At 38.4% G+C, this 15,199-nt stretch overlaps 1 protein-coding gene across 3 annotated transcripts in view; it reads left to right on the top strand.

The window, feature by feature from the left end:
- DRC11 (dynein regulatory complex subunit 11) overlaps positions 1 to 15,199 on the top strand; it is a 158,623-nt gene that overhangs the window by 126,222 nt on the left and 17,202 nt on the right. For all 3 annotated transcript variants that reach the window (XM_075829612.1, XM_075829611.1, XM_075829610.1), the window contains exons 9-14: positions 6,036 to 6,111; positions 6,309 to 6,415; positions 6,614 to 6,706; positions 9,981 to 10,048; positions 11,851 to 11,933; positions 12,378 to 12,485. In XM_075829612.1, the coding sequence (XP_075685727.1) occupies positions 6,036 to 6,111; positions 6,309 to 6,415; positions 6,614 to 6,706; positions 9,981 to 10,048; positions 11,851 to 11,933; positions 12,378 to 12,485 (535 nt within the window). The remainder of the gene's footprint in view (positions 1 to 6,035; positions 6,112 to 6,308; positions 6,416 to 6,613; positions 6,707 to 9,980; positions 10,049 to 11,850; positions 11,934 to 12,377; positions 12,486 to 15,199) is intronic.

Here is a 15,199-nt window from a genome sequence, read left to right as displayed (position 1 = left end):
GCACAACAGAGATCAAAACATTTTAAAGGTTGTAAAGAGAACTAAAATGGTAATTTGTTGAATTTGCAGCATCAGGAGGTCATATTTACAGAAATCAAAAGCTGTTTTAATAAAAAAAAACTTAACAGGCCAAGTTACATGTTAACATAGGACCCCTTCTTTGATATCACCTTCACAATTCTTGCATCCATTGAATTTGTGAGTATTTGGCCAGTTTCTGCTTGAATATCTTTGCATGATGTCAGAATAGCCTCCCAGAGCTTCTCTTTTGATGTGAACTGCCTCCCACCCTCATAGATATTTTGATTGAGGATGCTCAAAAGTTTCTCAATAGGGTTGAGGTATGGGGAGCATGGGAGCCACACCATGAGTTTCTCTCCTTTTATGCCCATAGCAGCCAATTACAGGGGTATTCTTTGCAGCATGAGATGGTGCATTGTCATGCATGAAGATAATTTTGCTACGGAAGGCACGGTTCTTCTTTTTGTGCCACGGAAGAAAGTGGTCAGTCATAAACTTTACGTACTTTGCCGAGGTCATTTTCACACCGTCAGGGACCCTAAAGGGGCCTACCAACTCTCTCCCCATGATTCCAGCCCAAAACATGACTCCGCCACCTCCATTGCTGACGTAGCAGCCTTTTTGCGACATGGTGGCAATTCACCAACCATCCACTGCTCCATCCATCTGGACCATCCAGGGTTGCACGGCACTCCTCAGTAAACAACACTGTTTGAAAATTAGTCTTCATGTATTTCTGAGCCCACTGCAACCATTTCTGCTTATGAGCATTGTTTAGGGGTGGCCGAAATAGCTTTATGCACACTTGCAAACCTCTGGAGGATCCTACACCTTGAGGTTCGCGGGACTCCAGAGGCACCAGTGGCTTCAAATACCTGTTTGCTGCTTTGCAATGGCATCTTAGCAGCTGCTCTCCTAATCCTATTAATTTGTCTGGCAGAAACCTTCCTCATTATGCCTTTATCTGAACGAACCCATCTGTGCTCTGAATCAGCCACAAATCTTTTCACAGTACGATGATGACGCCTAAGTTTTCTTGAAATATCCAATGTTTACATACCTTGTCCAAGGTATTGCACTATTTCACGCTTTTCGGCAGCAGAGAGGTCCTTTTTCTTTCCCATATTGCTTGAAACCTGTGGCCTGCTTAATAATGTGGAACGTCCTTCTTAAGCAGTTTTCCTTTGATTGGGCACACCTGGCAAACTAATTATCACAGGTGTCTGAGATTGATTACAATGATCCAAAGAGCCCAAAGACACAATACCATCCATGAGTTTAATTGAAAAACTAATAATTAAATGTTTATGACACTTAAATCCAATGTGCATAATAATTTGGAACACGGTATGTATATATATACTAGCCATTCTCAATGAATTAGAATATCATCAAGAAGTTAAATTTATTTCAGTAATTCAATTCAAAAACTGAAACTCATATATTATATAGATTCATTATACACAGAGTGTTCTATTTCCAGCATTTTTTTCTTTTAATATTGAGGATTATGGTAACAGTTAATGAAAACCCAAAATTTAGTGTCTCAGAAAATTAGAATATTATACAAGCCCAATTTCAAAAATGATTTTTAATACCGAAATGTTGGCCTACTGAAAAGTATATACAGTATATGCACTCAATACTTGGTCGGGGCTCCTTTTGCAAGAATTACTGCATCAATGTGGCATGGCATGGAGGTGATCAGCCTGTGGCATGTCTGAGATGTTATCAATGCGGCGTGGCATGGAGGCGATCAGCCTGTGGCACTGCTGAGGTGTTATCAATGTGGCGTGGCATAGAGGCGATCAGCCTGTGGCACTGCTGGGGTGTTATGGAAGCCCAGGTTGCTTTGATAGCGGCCTTCATCTCGTCTGCATTGTTGGGTCTGGTGTGTAATTTTCCTCTTGACAATACCCCATAGATTCTCTATGGGGTTTAGGTCAGGCGGCCAATCAAGCTCAATGTTTTGAAATACAAAAATAAATAATTTATTGCAAAAGACTACGCGTTTCAACGCTGAACCAGCGTCTTCATCAGGACACTTGGCCTGCTTCTACCTTTATTACCAGCAGCGCCGTTTATGTTCCACCAATTTTTTCTTCCTGCAAATACTTCACAGCGGTAACCACTTCCAGTTACCGGATGGGACCTGGCTGCAGCGGTCTAATGATACCTATCTCATTATAAGTCTACAACAGCGTTGTGCCTGTGCTAGCACAACGCCAAGAGTGAGCTCAATTGACTTTCCTCTGTTTTATCCCATTATTTTTGGTGATCTGCACTATGTGGCACCGTGCATTTTTTGCTTTCTTCTCCAAATCAAGCGCAGTAATACTGTGGTTATTAAACCAGGTATTGGTACTTTTGGCTGTGTGGGCAGGTGCCAAGTCCTGCTGGAAAATGAACTCAGCATCTCCATAAAGCTTGTCAGCAGAGGAAAGCATGAAGTGCTTGAAAATTTCCTGGTAGACGCTGCGCTGACTCTGGACTTGATATAACACAGTGGACCAACACTGATGGTCAGTGTCCAAAGTTATGTTTTCAGATGAAAGTAAATTTTGCATTTCATTTGGAAATCAAGGTCCCAGGGTCTGGAGGAAGAGTGGAGAGGGATCAATCCATGTTGCTTGCGGTCCAGTGTGAAGTTTGCACAGTCAGTGATGGTTTGGGGAGCCATGTCATCTACTGGTGTTGGTCCACTGTGTTATATCAAGTCCAGAGTCAGCGCAGATGTCTGGATTTTTATATCCATGATCCTTGGGTTAATAATCCACAGACTAGGGCCAGCCAACCTGGTCGGCCCCCTCTCTCGTGGGGCACCATAACAGTTGCTTAGAATGCATCTATTGTACTTACGCCCCTAAATATAGGCAATATTTTTTATGTGAATTTGCATGTGTTTTTTCTACATTAAAGCAGAATACTACCTGTTTAACTTTCCAGTATAGAGACCAGACTGTAATTTATTTTAATCAGAATCTAAACTGCTGGAACTGCCTGCTGTCTGTTTTCTTAAAGCCAGACAACTATCATAGCTGAAATATCTTTGCGTAAAATATTGAGGGGAAAATCCACAATGCTAAATAATAATTAGAATCCTAAATAAAAGCAACATTCTTAACATATGAATTTTCTTTTTACTTTAATATCATAAAGATAATATTAATTTTTTTATGCCTATGGTGGTGATACATTAGTTTCTATTTTAGCAAAAGTGACACTCGGCCCAATGTTGAAGGAAGGCAAACATTGTGTATTTTGTTGAATGACACAAACTGGCATCAGAGGGAACGTTGGCTCGGGGGAGTAGAGGGAATAGCTGCCAAAGTTCCTAGAAAGCCAAGTGCGCCCTCCAGGTCAGAGAGGAAAGATGTGGTTACAATTTGATGGCAATCTTTGAAAATATGCATTTAATCAGTGTGTAACTGTAGTCCTCTCACCATCCGCCCTTTCCCCGGCCCCAGGAATAACAAAAAATAGTCTCCATACATCCTTCTTGAAGGACAGGGATTAATGAAGAATTATTATTGAGACTTTGTAGCCACAAATCTTTCCTGACATACAAACGTGTTTTCTAACAGTGGTATTTAATATTAAACAAATTGGAAGCTGGTTCCTTGCCCAATTTCCATAAACCTTCACTACAGTACTTATATAATATCTGGGATCTGACTCCGCTTCGTGATAGCTAGCTATCCTAGACTTTGTTGAGAAATACATCAGGACGCACTATATTTTTTACATTTAAAATACATGTCTTACCATATTTTATGGGTATTTTGTGCTGAAAATGATAGATGAGCTTACATTGCTAGCTCCCAAGGTACATTTGGGCTGTCGTGTAAGTGTTCTGAACTCAGAGTAAAAGTTTTTCCCTTTGTCTACTTCTTCAGGCAGCTACAAGCAGCACAAGATTGTGGCTATTGCAGAAACACAAAGTTGGCAGTCAAGGAGTGAAGAAATAGGGAGAGCACATTTTATTTGCTTGTATACAGTTGCCTATAGACTTCAAAATAGCTGACATGGTTGTAATTTCTTGTCCCCACTTATAAGAGCAGCTCTGGAGAAGCAACTGCAGCTCTAAGGCTTAAATCACACATTACAGGTATTATGTGGCAGTTTTTGAGTCAAACACAGGAGTGGATCCAAAAATAATGAAAAGTGTAAAGGAAAATCTGATATGACTCCTCACTTTTGGATCAACTCTTGTGTTTAGCTAAAAAAAAATTCATGTCAGATTCCAGCCTGAGGGTATGTTTACACGCAAAAAGGGCTGAAAATTACGGAGCTTTTTTCAGAGAAAACAGCTTCTGATTTTCAGCCATTTTTTAAGCTTAAAACGTTTTTTTTAGGTATTTTTTCTAGACATTTTTGGAGCTGTTTTTCCATTGACACAATGAAAAACAGCTCCAAAAATGGCTCAAGAAGTGACATGCTCCTTCTTTGTATGGGGCCTTTTTTTACGGGGCCTTTTTTAAAATGGCGGAAAAACTGCCCCGTCTGAACTAAATGCAATTTTTCCCATTGATTTCAATGGGCAGATGTTTGTAGGCGTTCAGCTACCTTTTTTTCAGGCGTATTTCGCCCCAAAATACACCTGAAAACACAGCGTGTGAACATTCCCTAATGGAAATACGCTACATACTACTGTGTGCATGCAAACTGCATAATTTGGGCATAAAAATATTTTATATATTAAATTTCATATATTATTCATTATTTATTGAATGTATACCTTGCATAAAAGCTCTGAAGAATATGTTGGTGCTATATAAATAATGAAAAATAAATATAGAAAATTAGGTCACCACTACAGCTTTTTAAAAGCAAGTATGAACATCATATTCTCCATCTTATTCTTCAGTTTCAGTACTGATATTTTATTTTATCCTTTTTTTTCATTAAAAGAAAATAATAATTAAAATATTCAAGTATATACTAAATTAATGAAAAAAATCTGTACTTCAACGAATGGGAAGTTTTCAAGTAAGATAATATGAGGTGAAATCACTGGCTATTTTCCCTTTGTCAAATAGAGATTATTAACCTTTAGTCGATTAGATAATTCTTTGTAGATATGGATAATTGAAAACTTTGCTACGTTAAAATAAATAGTGTACTAATTAAATGTATGCAGTACTGCACGTGAACCGTATATCTTTGTGATCACACGTGGTATCTATCTTTCCAATCATCCGTGCTATTCAAGCATGAACTTATGAACCCTTATTACTTTCCACTTATCGGCTTGAGAGAAGACTTGTCACCACATCAGGGTTTTTTTCTCTTATTATAGAATGTGGAAAAAAAATCAGGATATTGTGTGGGGTTTAGCCAACAAGGGATATATCACTGCTATATGATTCTGTAGGAAAAACATTCATATTAAACCCTTTTTAGTCATTCTATAATATTGACTTCACCAATTACCCATTTGTCACACTTGAATCCCATTTACCTTCTCTGTTTCATCTATTGTACAATATATGTGTACCTATCAAAAAATTGTGTCTTTTGTTTATCATTAATGTAATCAGTACTCTACAAATTTTACAACTAAAGGGGTTGTCTGGTTTAGAAAATCCATTAGAAAATTCAAGTTAATAGAGGAGTGTCAAATGTTCAGGATCCTTATCTTTTAACACTGGAGGAATCGGAACATCTGTTCATTACACGGACAGCCCATCGATTTCAATGACAACTGTGTAATGCTTCATTTTTCCTGAGGTGGCGCTGCAGGGGAAATGAACACTTCTGGGTAACCCCACAGATTACAACTGATCGCTGAAGGTCTTAGCATCAGGACACCCTAAAATCAGCTTATGGGCAAGAGACCCTTGTAAAAACAAAGCAGGCAATCCCTTTCAATGAAAGAATTTTTGCATTACATGTCTGGTAATATAAGTGTAAGTATAGCACAACCTTTCTGCGGATTTATTTGTGGTCATAAGTAATCAGCAAAGCAAAAAAATGAAAATATGTTATATTAAAAGTATTCTTAACCTCTTTAGGAGGAAGAGCCAGGTTGGAAAATGAACCAAAGCCAATTTCTGCCTGACATATCATCTGCAAACCACACGTACGAAGGTAAGGCTTATTATGAAAAGTGAAAATTACAAAAGACAAAACATCTGCAAGCGTCCATTATATATTTTGGAACTGACACAGATCATAATAGAGAGAAGGGCTCTGTAAGTTCTAGTGCAGCTTAAAGATATAAAAAATTAACTCAAAGGTCGACCTTTGCATTGCTCTTCACTTCTCAATGTCTGCTTCACTTGCAGGTGTTTGGCAAAATCGAAATGAGTCTTCGAATCTACATCAGACACACGATTCTGAGCTCATCAAAGAAGATAAGAGAAAGGAAGTAGAAGAAGAGATTAGGATACAGGTTTGGCATAATTACAATCTAGACTTGTGTTAATATGGCCATAGTCCTCCTCAACAAATTTTTCCCGTTCTTGAATCACTATGAAAGGAAGACTTGAATAACCCACTTATAAAAATATTGGCTGATTGTCATGTATGGTTGACTTGACACCTAAAATTTTTTTAATAGAAAAAATGTATTTTTTCCATTCTCACTAAGGTGGATGAACTGATGAGACAAGAACTCCAGAATCTGAAACTAACCGTAGACAGGGATAAAAACAAAAAGAAAAAAGGAAAGAAAGGAGGAAAGGTGAGTAAGAGAATTATACAGTCAAAAGAAACAAGATGTGGCACTCACCAGGATATGTAGTTGCTGCGCCTTATTTCGATAATTGGCATAAGGTTACAACAGAGAGGCAGCCGGATTTTAGTAGGCCTGAGGAATCGTGTAGCAATGCGAAATGGCCATCGCCCTGTTGTATCCTTTGATCCACCCCACTGTTTTTATGCCTATTAGGGCATGACCACACATGGCGGAATTCCTCCGCAACTGTCCGCATCAATGCCGCACAGAATCTGCGTTGCAGATTCTGCAGCGGATCTGCACAAAATGTGCAGAAAATTGATGCGGACTGGCCGCTGCGGACTGCAGGAAAAGTGCTTCTCTTCTCCCTATTCAGTGCAGGATAGAGAGAAGGGACAGCACTTTCCCTAGTGAAAGTCAAAGAAATTCATACTTACCGCCCGTTGTCTTGGTGACGCGTCCCTCTTTCGGCATCCGGCCCGACCTCCCTGGATGACGCTCCAGTCCATGTGACCGCTGCAGCCTGTGCTTGGCCTGTGATTGGCTGCAGCCGTCACTTACACTGAAACGTCATCCTGGGAGGCCGGACTGGAGACAGACGCAGGGAGTTCTCGGTAAGTATGAACTTATCTTTTTTTTTACAGATACATGTATATTGAGATCGGTAGTCACTGTCCCGGGTGCAGAAACAGTTACTGCCGATCGCGTAACTCTTTCAGCACCCTGGACAGTGACTATTTACAGACGTCTCCTAGCAACGCTCCCGTCATTACGGGAGCCCCATTGACTTCCTCAGTCTGGCTGTAGACCTAGAAATACATAGGTCCAGCCAGAATGAAGAAATGTCATGGTAGTAAAAACAATACGCTCCGCAGCACACATAAGATCTGCGGACTTCATTGCGGAATTTTGACTCTCCATTGAAGTCAATGGAGAAATTCCGCCATGAGTCCGCAACCAGTCCGCCACTGCTCCGCAACAGACAGAGCATGCTGCGGACACCAAATTCCGCTCCGCAGCCTATGCTCCGCAGCGGAATTGTACGCATCGTGTAAACGAACACTGCTAAATTAAAGTGAAAGTCAATGGAGAAACGGCTCCGCTGCGGATTAAAGCTGCGGAGTGTCCGCAGCGGAATTTAAGTGAAATTCCGCTATGTGTGAACCCGCCCTTATAGAAAAAAAGTGTAGCAACTATATATCCTGGTAAGTGCCACATCTTGCATCCATAGGTCCCATTTCGCTTCCTGTGTATGGAAGATTACACTTGTAGAGCACAGCCAGCTATTCCCCTTTCTTCTTGTTGAGTAAGAGGATTATGGCAACTGTAGTTTAGATGCAGACGGACATTTAGATTGTTAATTGTATAGTAGAAAGCTTAAACCCATTCCATAGAGCATTATGGAGATTAAACAGAGATTATGTTTACCTGGGCTAAATAAATTCACGTTGCCCTGGTTACTAAAAATGTTAAAAATGCTTGTCTCTTTTCTGCTATTAATTATTAAAGGGTGGACTATAAATAATAGTCCATCTGCAGTGCATATGACGAGAACTACAGGTTCCGAAATGAGTTGTTACATATTAGTAAGTTAGAGATATGTTTCTATATTCCAATATTATTCTCCTATGCATGTAAAGTTCTAATAAGAAATAAAAGCTAAAGGTAGAATAAAAATAAAGCCATAATAATATCCACCAACATCTGCTAACCTGCTTGTCCATGGTTGCCAGGTATAAAACAGCAAAAAGCATCATGTGTAAATATATAGATTTTAATTTTGCTGACTATAAAGCCAATGTTAATCAAAGCTGGAGCTTTATTTTAAAAATAAAAAGTTCCAGACAATTATCAGCAGGCATAGGATGACGCAATCTACGTTTTTGTTTTTTTATAGCTTGGCATACTGTACTGATCTAAGCACAAAGGCTCAGACTGTAATCTGATATGATACCATAAGCTTTGCTAGTTGTTTGGTACAGAGTTGGTGGCTCCGGATCATTCGTCCCCATACTTGCAATCATTGCTTCCTTTGAATATAGAAAATGAGTGCCAACTCAGATGCTGTATTGTCAATCGGCGCTCATTTAATTCTACCCGTGAAAAAGAGACCCTTATGGTGATGGCTTCTAGGTTTCCCATTTATATATTCAGGTCTAGATTATCCAGGGCATAGATACTATGTGAACTGCAACTATATATGTTACATAATACAAATTTTAAAACAAAAATGCAGGCAGCAAGCACAAAAGCAAATAAAAATAAATAAATGGAGCATTGCCTGACTCAAAGTTGTTAAGAATAAAATGTTCTTATGCATTACAGCAAATAAGTGTTTTTACAACAATGTTGAAGACAATTTCTGGCTTTGTAACACAGATAGCACTTGACACACCCATACGGTCGTATTTTAGTGTCTGTATTACGGCAGCAACACCTTAGATTACCATAATGTTCAATGGTGATCTAAGATCTATTCAGTGGAACCAAGGGAGGTTCGGGTGTTGCAGCTGTAGTATTAATGCTAAAATTTGTCCATCTTATTTCCATGTACAACCACCCTTCAGAACAGTAGGCAATTCCTGCAGCATTCTATATGAATATTTTGTACAGACATGGGTTATATCTATATGTCTAAACTGCTTAAAAGAAAAGTATTACTTGGATTTCATTTTTTATTTTTTTACTAATTATAGCCGGATACTTATACATATTCTTTTTTCTAATCTGATTGAATTTTTTTAATTGTACATTTTTTTTAATTCTATTTTCTGTACATGATTATGGGGTAGCCATTTTGCCTGAGCTATTTAGAGATATGCTTTACAGCCGCCATATTGACCATAGGAAACAATAGTCTGAAGTTGACCTATTGACTTCTACTGGAGAGTGTTCTAGGCATGCTCTGTGACCTGTGCAGAGGTCACTGTGTAGGGAGGGTTTATTGGGGAGTTGTGTCCATCACCTATTGCCAATGGGAAATCCTGTGTTATCTATATAGAGGTGTTACCTTTTATTGTAATCCTCCCTGTTATGATAATGAGATGACTGCTGAGAAGTAATCTCTACAGAACAGGAAGTGTCAGTCTATTATGAGGCTCAGTGGCCAGTGTGAAAACAGCAATCTTTAAGGATTGTTTTTTTTTAGATATAGTCACATGGAAAATGTTTTTAAAAATATCACGCAAAATTCTTAAAAAATATGTTATACTTAAAAACTTAATCTAAACCATAGATCATTTTCTTATGGCAAATTCCCTTTAAATATGTCTTACTTTAGAAAAAGAAAAAAGGCAAGAAAAGTGGAAAGAGAAAGAAAAAGAAGGAAAAGGATTTAACACCAGACAGGTATGCGGATAATTAGGTATTTACCCTAGTTACCACCAGTACCACACCACCTGACAAGACGCAATGTTTCACTGGGGTATGCAGGACTCAGCACACATTTTTTGATTGCACATTTTATGTGGCACATATTTTAATATTTAATAAGTAATATTTGGAGATGCAAGTTTTTTAGAGGTTTGTAGATGGGAATAATGTCACTTTTTCCTGTTTTCATTGTAACAAGTGTGTTATAAAAGACATCACTCTTTTATCGGCCAGGGACTCAGTGGAAGGATTTGTTAACTTGTCTAATTTACAATATAGAAGTTTTAAAGGGATTCTCCAGGCATTATATATTGATGGTCTATCCTTAGGATAGGCTATCAATATCAGATCAGTGGGTGTTCAACTCCCGACACCCTCACCATTCATTTGATTAATGGGGCCGCGGTATTAGTTGCCACAGCCTTTTCACACTTTACAGTCAGTTCCATAGCGGCTGTGTCTAGGATTAGAATTTCGGTCCCATTTAAGGGAATGGGACTGAGCTGCAATCCCAGGCACAGCTGCTACAGATCTGTACGGCGATGTGCCTAGCAAACATTGAAGAGGCTTCACTAATGAACACCTTAAAATAGGCCATCAGTAGAAAATGCCAGGAGAACCCCTTTAAGAAACAAAGAACATTAAGAAAGATAAAGGATGTGCTTTGGAAAGGTTTCAGTTTTATTTAAATAAAGCTTAAAGTGTAGCTAAATGTTTGACAAACTTCTGACATGTCATAGTGACATGTCAGAAGTTTGGATTGGTCGGGGTCCGAGCACTTGGACCCCCACCAATCGCTAGAATGAAGCAGCTGAAGCGCTCGAATGAGCGCTCAGCCGCTTCGTGTCTGTTCGGTCTTTTCCGGAAAGCCGATGTATGGGAGTACGGGCTCCTAGACTTTCTATTGAGTTCGTACACCGATACATTTATTTACTGAAAAAGCCGAACAGACACGAAGCAGCTGAGCGCTCACACGAGCACTTCATCTGCTTCGTTCTAGCGATTGGTGGGGGTCTCAGCGCTCGGACCCCCACCATTCCGAACTTCTGACATGTCACTATGACATGTCAGAAGTTTGTCAAACATTTAGCTACACTTTATCGATTGTATAATTAAAAGTTATAATAAAAATCATCTCCATTTATATAGCGGCAACATATTCCACAGCACTTTACAATTCAGAGGGTTCATGTACAGACAATATCAGACATTACATAGTGACAAAACAAATGAACAATTCAAACAAGAGAAGTGAGGGCCCTGCTCGCAAGAGCTTACAGTCTATGAGTTCTGCAACTTTCTAATAAACTTGCTTTCAATGAAGGTAAAAATTACACAGAATAGGTGATAGTTGTTTGATTGCTGAGGGCCACACTGCTGGGAACTCAATGATCACTATTCATTTTCCCCATACCTGAACGACCCCAGTGAGAAGGACTTTGAATGGAGCGGTAATCCAGCATGCGTGCTGCCACTCCATTCAAACTCTATGGAACTAATAGATACAGTTGAGCACAGTAATCGGTGAGGGTCCTAGAGGTGGTGTCCCCAGTGGTCAAACATTTATCACCTATATTCTAATTAGGTGATACATTTCTTGGGAAAACCCCTTTAAATTTCACCTGGAACTGAAAATTGCATTTCTTGATAAAGTTGGAAATGAGGTCTTATCACTGAAAAGTTTATGTAGCTGTGAGCAGTGGGGTCTTTTCTTACTTGGGATGCTCTAGCCCATACAGTTATATGCATTGTATTACAAACATTTGTTTTATCTATAGGACCATTGACTCGCTATATGAGGAGCTCGTCACAGAAGGTCTTCTCATCAAACCAAAGCCTGTGAAACTGTCAGATTTTATTGGTAAGGTGCAGTTTTGCAGCTTTACTTCTTTGTGCCCTAACTATATATTTCATGGCTGTTATATGATCACAACCATTATTACACAAGGTGTAGTTACCAAGGCAACCATCCGGTACATTTTTATTCTCTATATTATACTGTACCCCTTCTTCATTGACTGCCATCATCTGTCTGCCTACAAAATGATGGAGTACTGTCTAGCCCTAAATGATGAGAACAGCAACTTCCAGAAAACATGGCCATTTGTCTTAAAAATTAAAAGATTAATATATTTAGAAAATATTATTTCTAGAAATAATAACAGGGAATTGAATATTAACCATCACAATGGGGAGGGGGCAGCTGCAATTTTGTAATACTGAAACAATAGATGATTTGTTACTGTGTATTATGTAGTGTACAGTGTTAGTGTTATTAAATATGCATATTTGTGTTTGTTTTCAGGTGAATATAGTTATTTAGGCACTACTTTGCGCCAGGCTGATATAGAACCAATGCCATCTCTTAGCGATGTCAAACAGCTTCTTGTTCTTTATGGAGTTCTACCTTTGGGTGAGCACAAATGGCTTCTATGAATGTTTTTTATACTATTTTAGGCCACACATTAACACAATGCAATGGCTGTGGTCTGCAATGGCAAGCAGGCCATAGCTCAGCTCATAGCCGAGATCATTGTATAAAGTTATACTGTCTATGAAACTAACATTCAAATACAACACATACAAACTTTACATTGTAAACATTTTCAGAAGCAAAATTTATAAACTTCGTAAGTTCAAAGTTATAATATTTAATAGATTTGAAAAGGATTCTTCCAAAATAGCTTGAACAGTGATTTAGTTAAAAAAGACATTGGAGCCAATTGTACCAGGTCAAGCCCATGGAATCGTCTTCAATTGATTTTTATTTTATGGAAAACCAACCCATTGACCTGGAGAGGCCAATCTCTCTAATTTTTATATGAATAGAGGTTATCCTGAAAAAAAAATAAAACACTCCAGTTGGTATTTGTTTAAAAATTGTATTTTATATTTAAAAAAAACTAAAATAAAACTAAAATATAAACTAATATAAAATTACACCAGTTTACCTACTCCTATGTATTATTAGATACCCTATAACTGAATTAATATCAATACAGTAACAGAAATGGGAACTTTCATGGCAGTCATATTCACTTACAGACAATGTAATACCCCAAAATGTTGTTCAAATCAGTGGGCACTCGCTCCCCCAGTGTGGTGTGCACATTATTTATCAACAGAGTACATAACCTGTTAGTGAATATATAGACAGAGTTTAAAAGAGTGGCACAGAGGATGGCTCTCAAGCCCTGCCACTTTTTCTATTTTGGACATTTTACATCCATACTACAGTCCTACAAGCCAATGTGCCATCGTATTGTGCTTCTATGAGTCACTGTATTCCCAAGCTTATAAGGTAACATATAAAAGAAAAGATAACAAATTCTCCAGGGGTTATTGTTGTTACTGACCAAATGCCCTATCAGCCTAAGGGCTCATGTTTATAGCAAAGCTGTGGGAATGGACCGTTTTGGTGGCACATGAAGTCCCTCTGTCGCATGGAGTGCGTTGGAGCATGCTACAATTTTTTCCTCACGGATTCATACAGAGTAAAAATCATGGCATGCTCGCAAAAAACCTCAGGTACATTATGGCCTCATAGCAGTTTATAGGCGCCTTATTATGGATCTGTACAATATGGATCCTTAATACGACTGTGTGCATAGGCCCTAATAAATATTAGGGGGTTGCTCAGGCATGCTGCAGCGGTTTATATTTATTTTCCTTGCCATAACCTTGTGTGCAGGCACTAGGGTCTAATATAATGTATAGAATAGAATTGTTTTTATAGGTCAGTTGCACATAAAGGTTAGGGCTACACACTGAAAGGTTAGTTTCTTCACGCCATGGCCCTACTAATGAACTTTTGAAGGACTCAATATATTTCTATGGACTGTGGCTTTCACATGACTAAAAAGACTATACAGCCCCATCCTCACAAATAAACAAGGATTATCTACAGGTTTGTTCTGCACAGTGTATACAGAGAATTATAAATCTATCAAAAAACAACAACAACAACAACAACAAATACCAAGGACAATATTCCAGCCCTAGAGATTGTATAGCTGCACAAGGCAAAATATTTATTGTTATTCTGGTACTGAGTAATTGTTTTAATATTCGTAGTTTGCCGTATTTCCTGCTTCTCAGCTGTCCCATGCTTTGTGTTCACAAATATTCATTCATGTTTTATTGTACCATATTTTTTTAATAATAGCCTTGTATGCAGATGGCCTCAAGCACAATACAATGACTGGCAACAAAACTGTTTGTCAGATCTCAGGAAGAGTAGTCTTTAAATGGTGTATCAATGATTTCAACTGCGATGCTTAAAACGTCAAAAGTTTTCCTTCCTCATACAGCAGCCTAAGCTAAGACGTACATTAAGAATTGGGGAAAATGTACGTAAATGTGTTAACAATTGGCTTAAAGGATATGAACACCTTTTGAAGACGTTAGAACTTTGATGTGATCGATAACAGCTGGATCCTTCGTGTCAGAGACATGTAGGATCCACCGTCACCGAAGCCGTCAGTCCCTCTGACCTAACGGATTTGGGTTTCGGCGCACGACACAGCTTAAAAATAATTTTTAAAATAAACAAATTACAAAGTTGCACAAAACACTTTAATACACTGTTTTATATACTGTATATATATATATATATATATATATATATATATATATATATATATATATATATATATATATATATATACATAGTCTTCAAAGGTTTACTTAGTCTTAAATGGATGATTCATCTTAAAATATCTTCTGACATGTCACTGAGACAGTCAGAAGATGTCACTGTTAAAAAGGTCTGTGACCCCTACCGATCGCCAGATCAAAGGGGCCATGGTGATCAGTGGAGCACCATGCTGCTTCGTCTTCTGATGTGGAAATCTCACTTTAACTGTAATGCGCATGCATGGTAAAAAAAACCTGGAAAAAATAGACATTAGGATTACTGATGGATGGCATAATGAACGTGAAGGCCCAGAGACACATATTAAGAACATAGTTTTACATTTGAATAGTGAAAGCGCACATGGAATGCTTTGACCAGTTTTGGGCATCTGTGTATAAGAAAGATGTAGCAGAGGTATAGAGGATTCAGAAGTGAGCAACCAAAGTAATTAAAGGAATAGCTTGTTGCCAGTTTAGCCAAATTAAATATAT

This window comes from Rhinoderma darwinii, chromosome 6 (genome assembly GCF_050947455.1).
Source record: "Rhinoderma darwinii isolate aRhiDar2 chromosome 6, aRhiDar2.hap1, whole genome shotgun sequence".
Taxonomy (NCBI): Eukaryota; Metazoa; Chordata; class Amphibia; order Anura; family Rhinodermatidae; genus Rhinoderma; species Rhinoderma darwinii.
The sequence above is the reverse complement of the archived record's forward strand: the minus strand, read 5'-3'. Positions and strand labels throughout refer to the sequence as shown.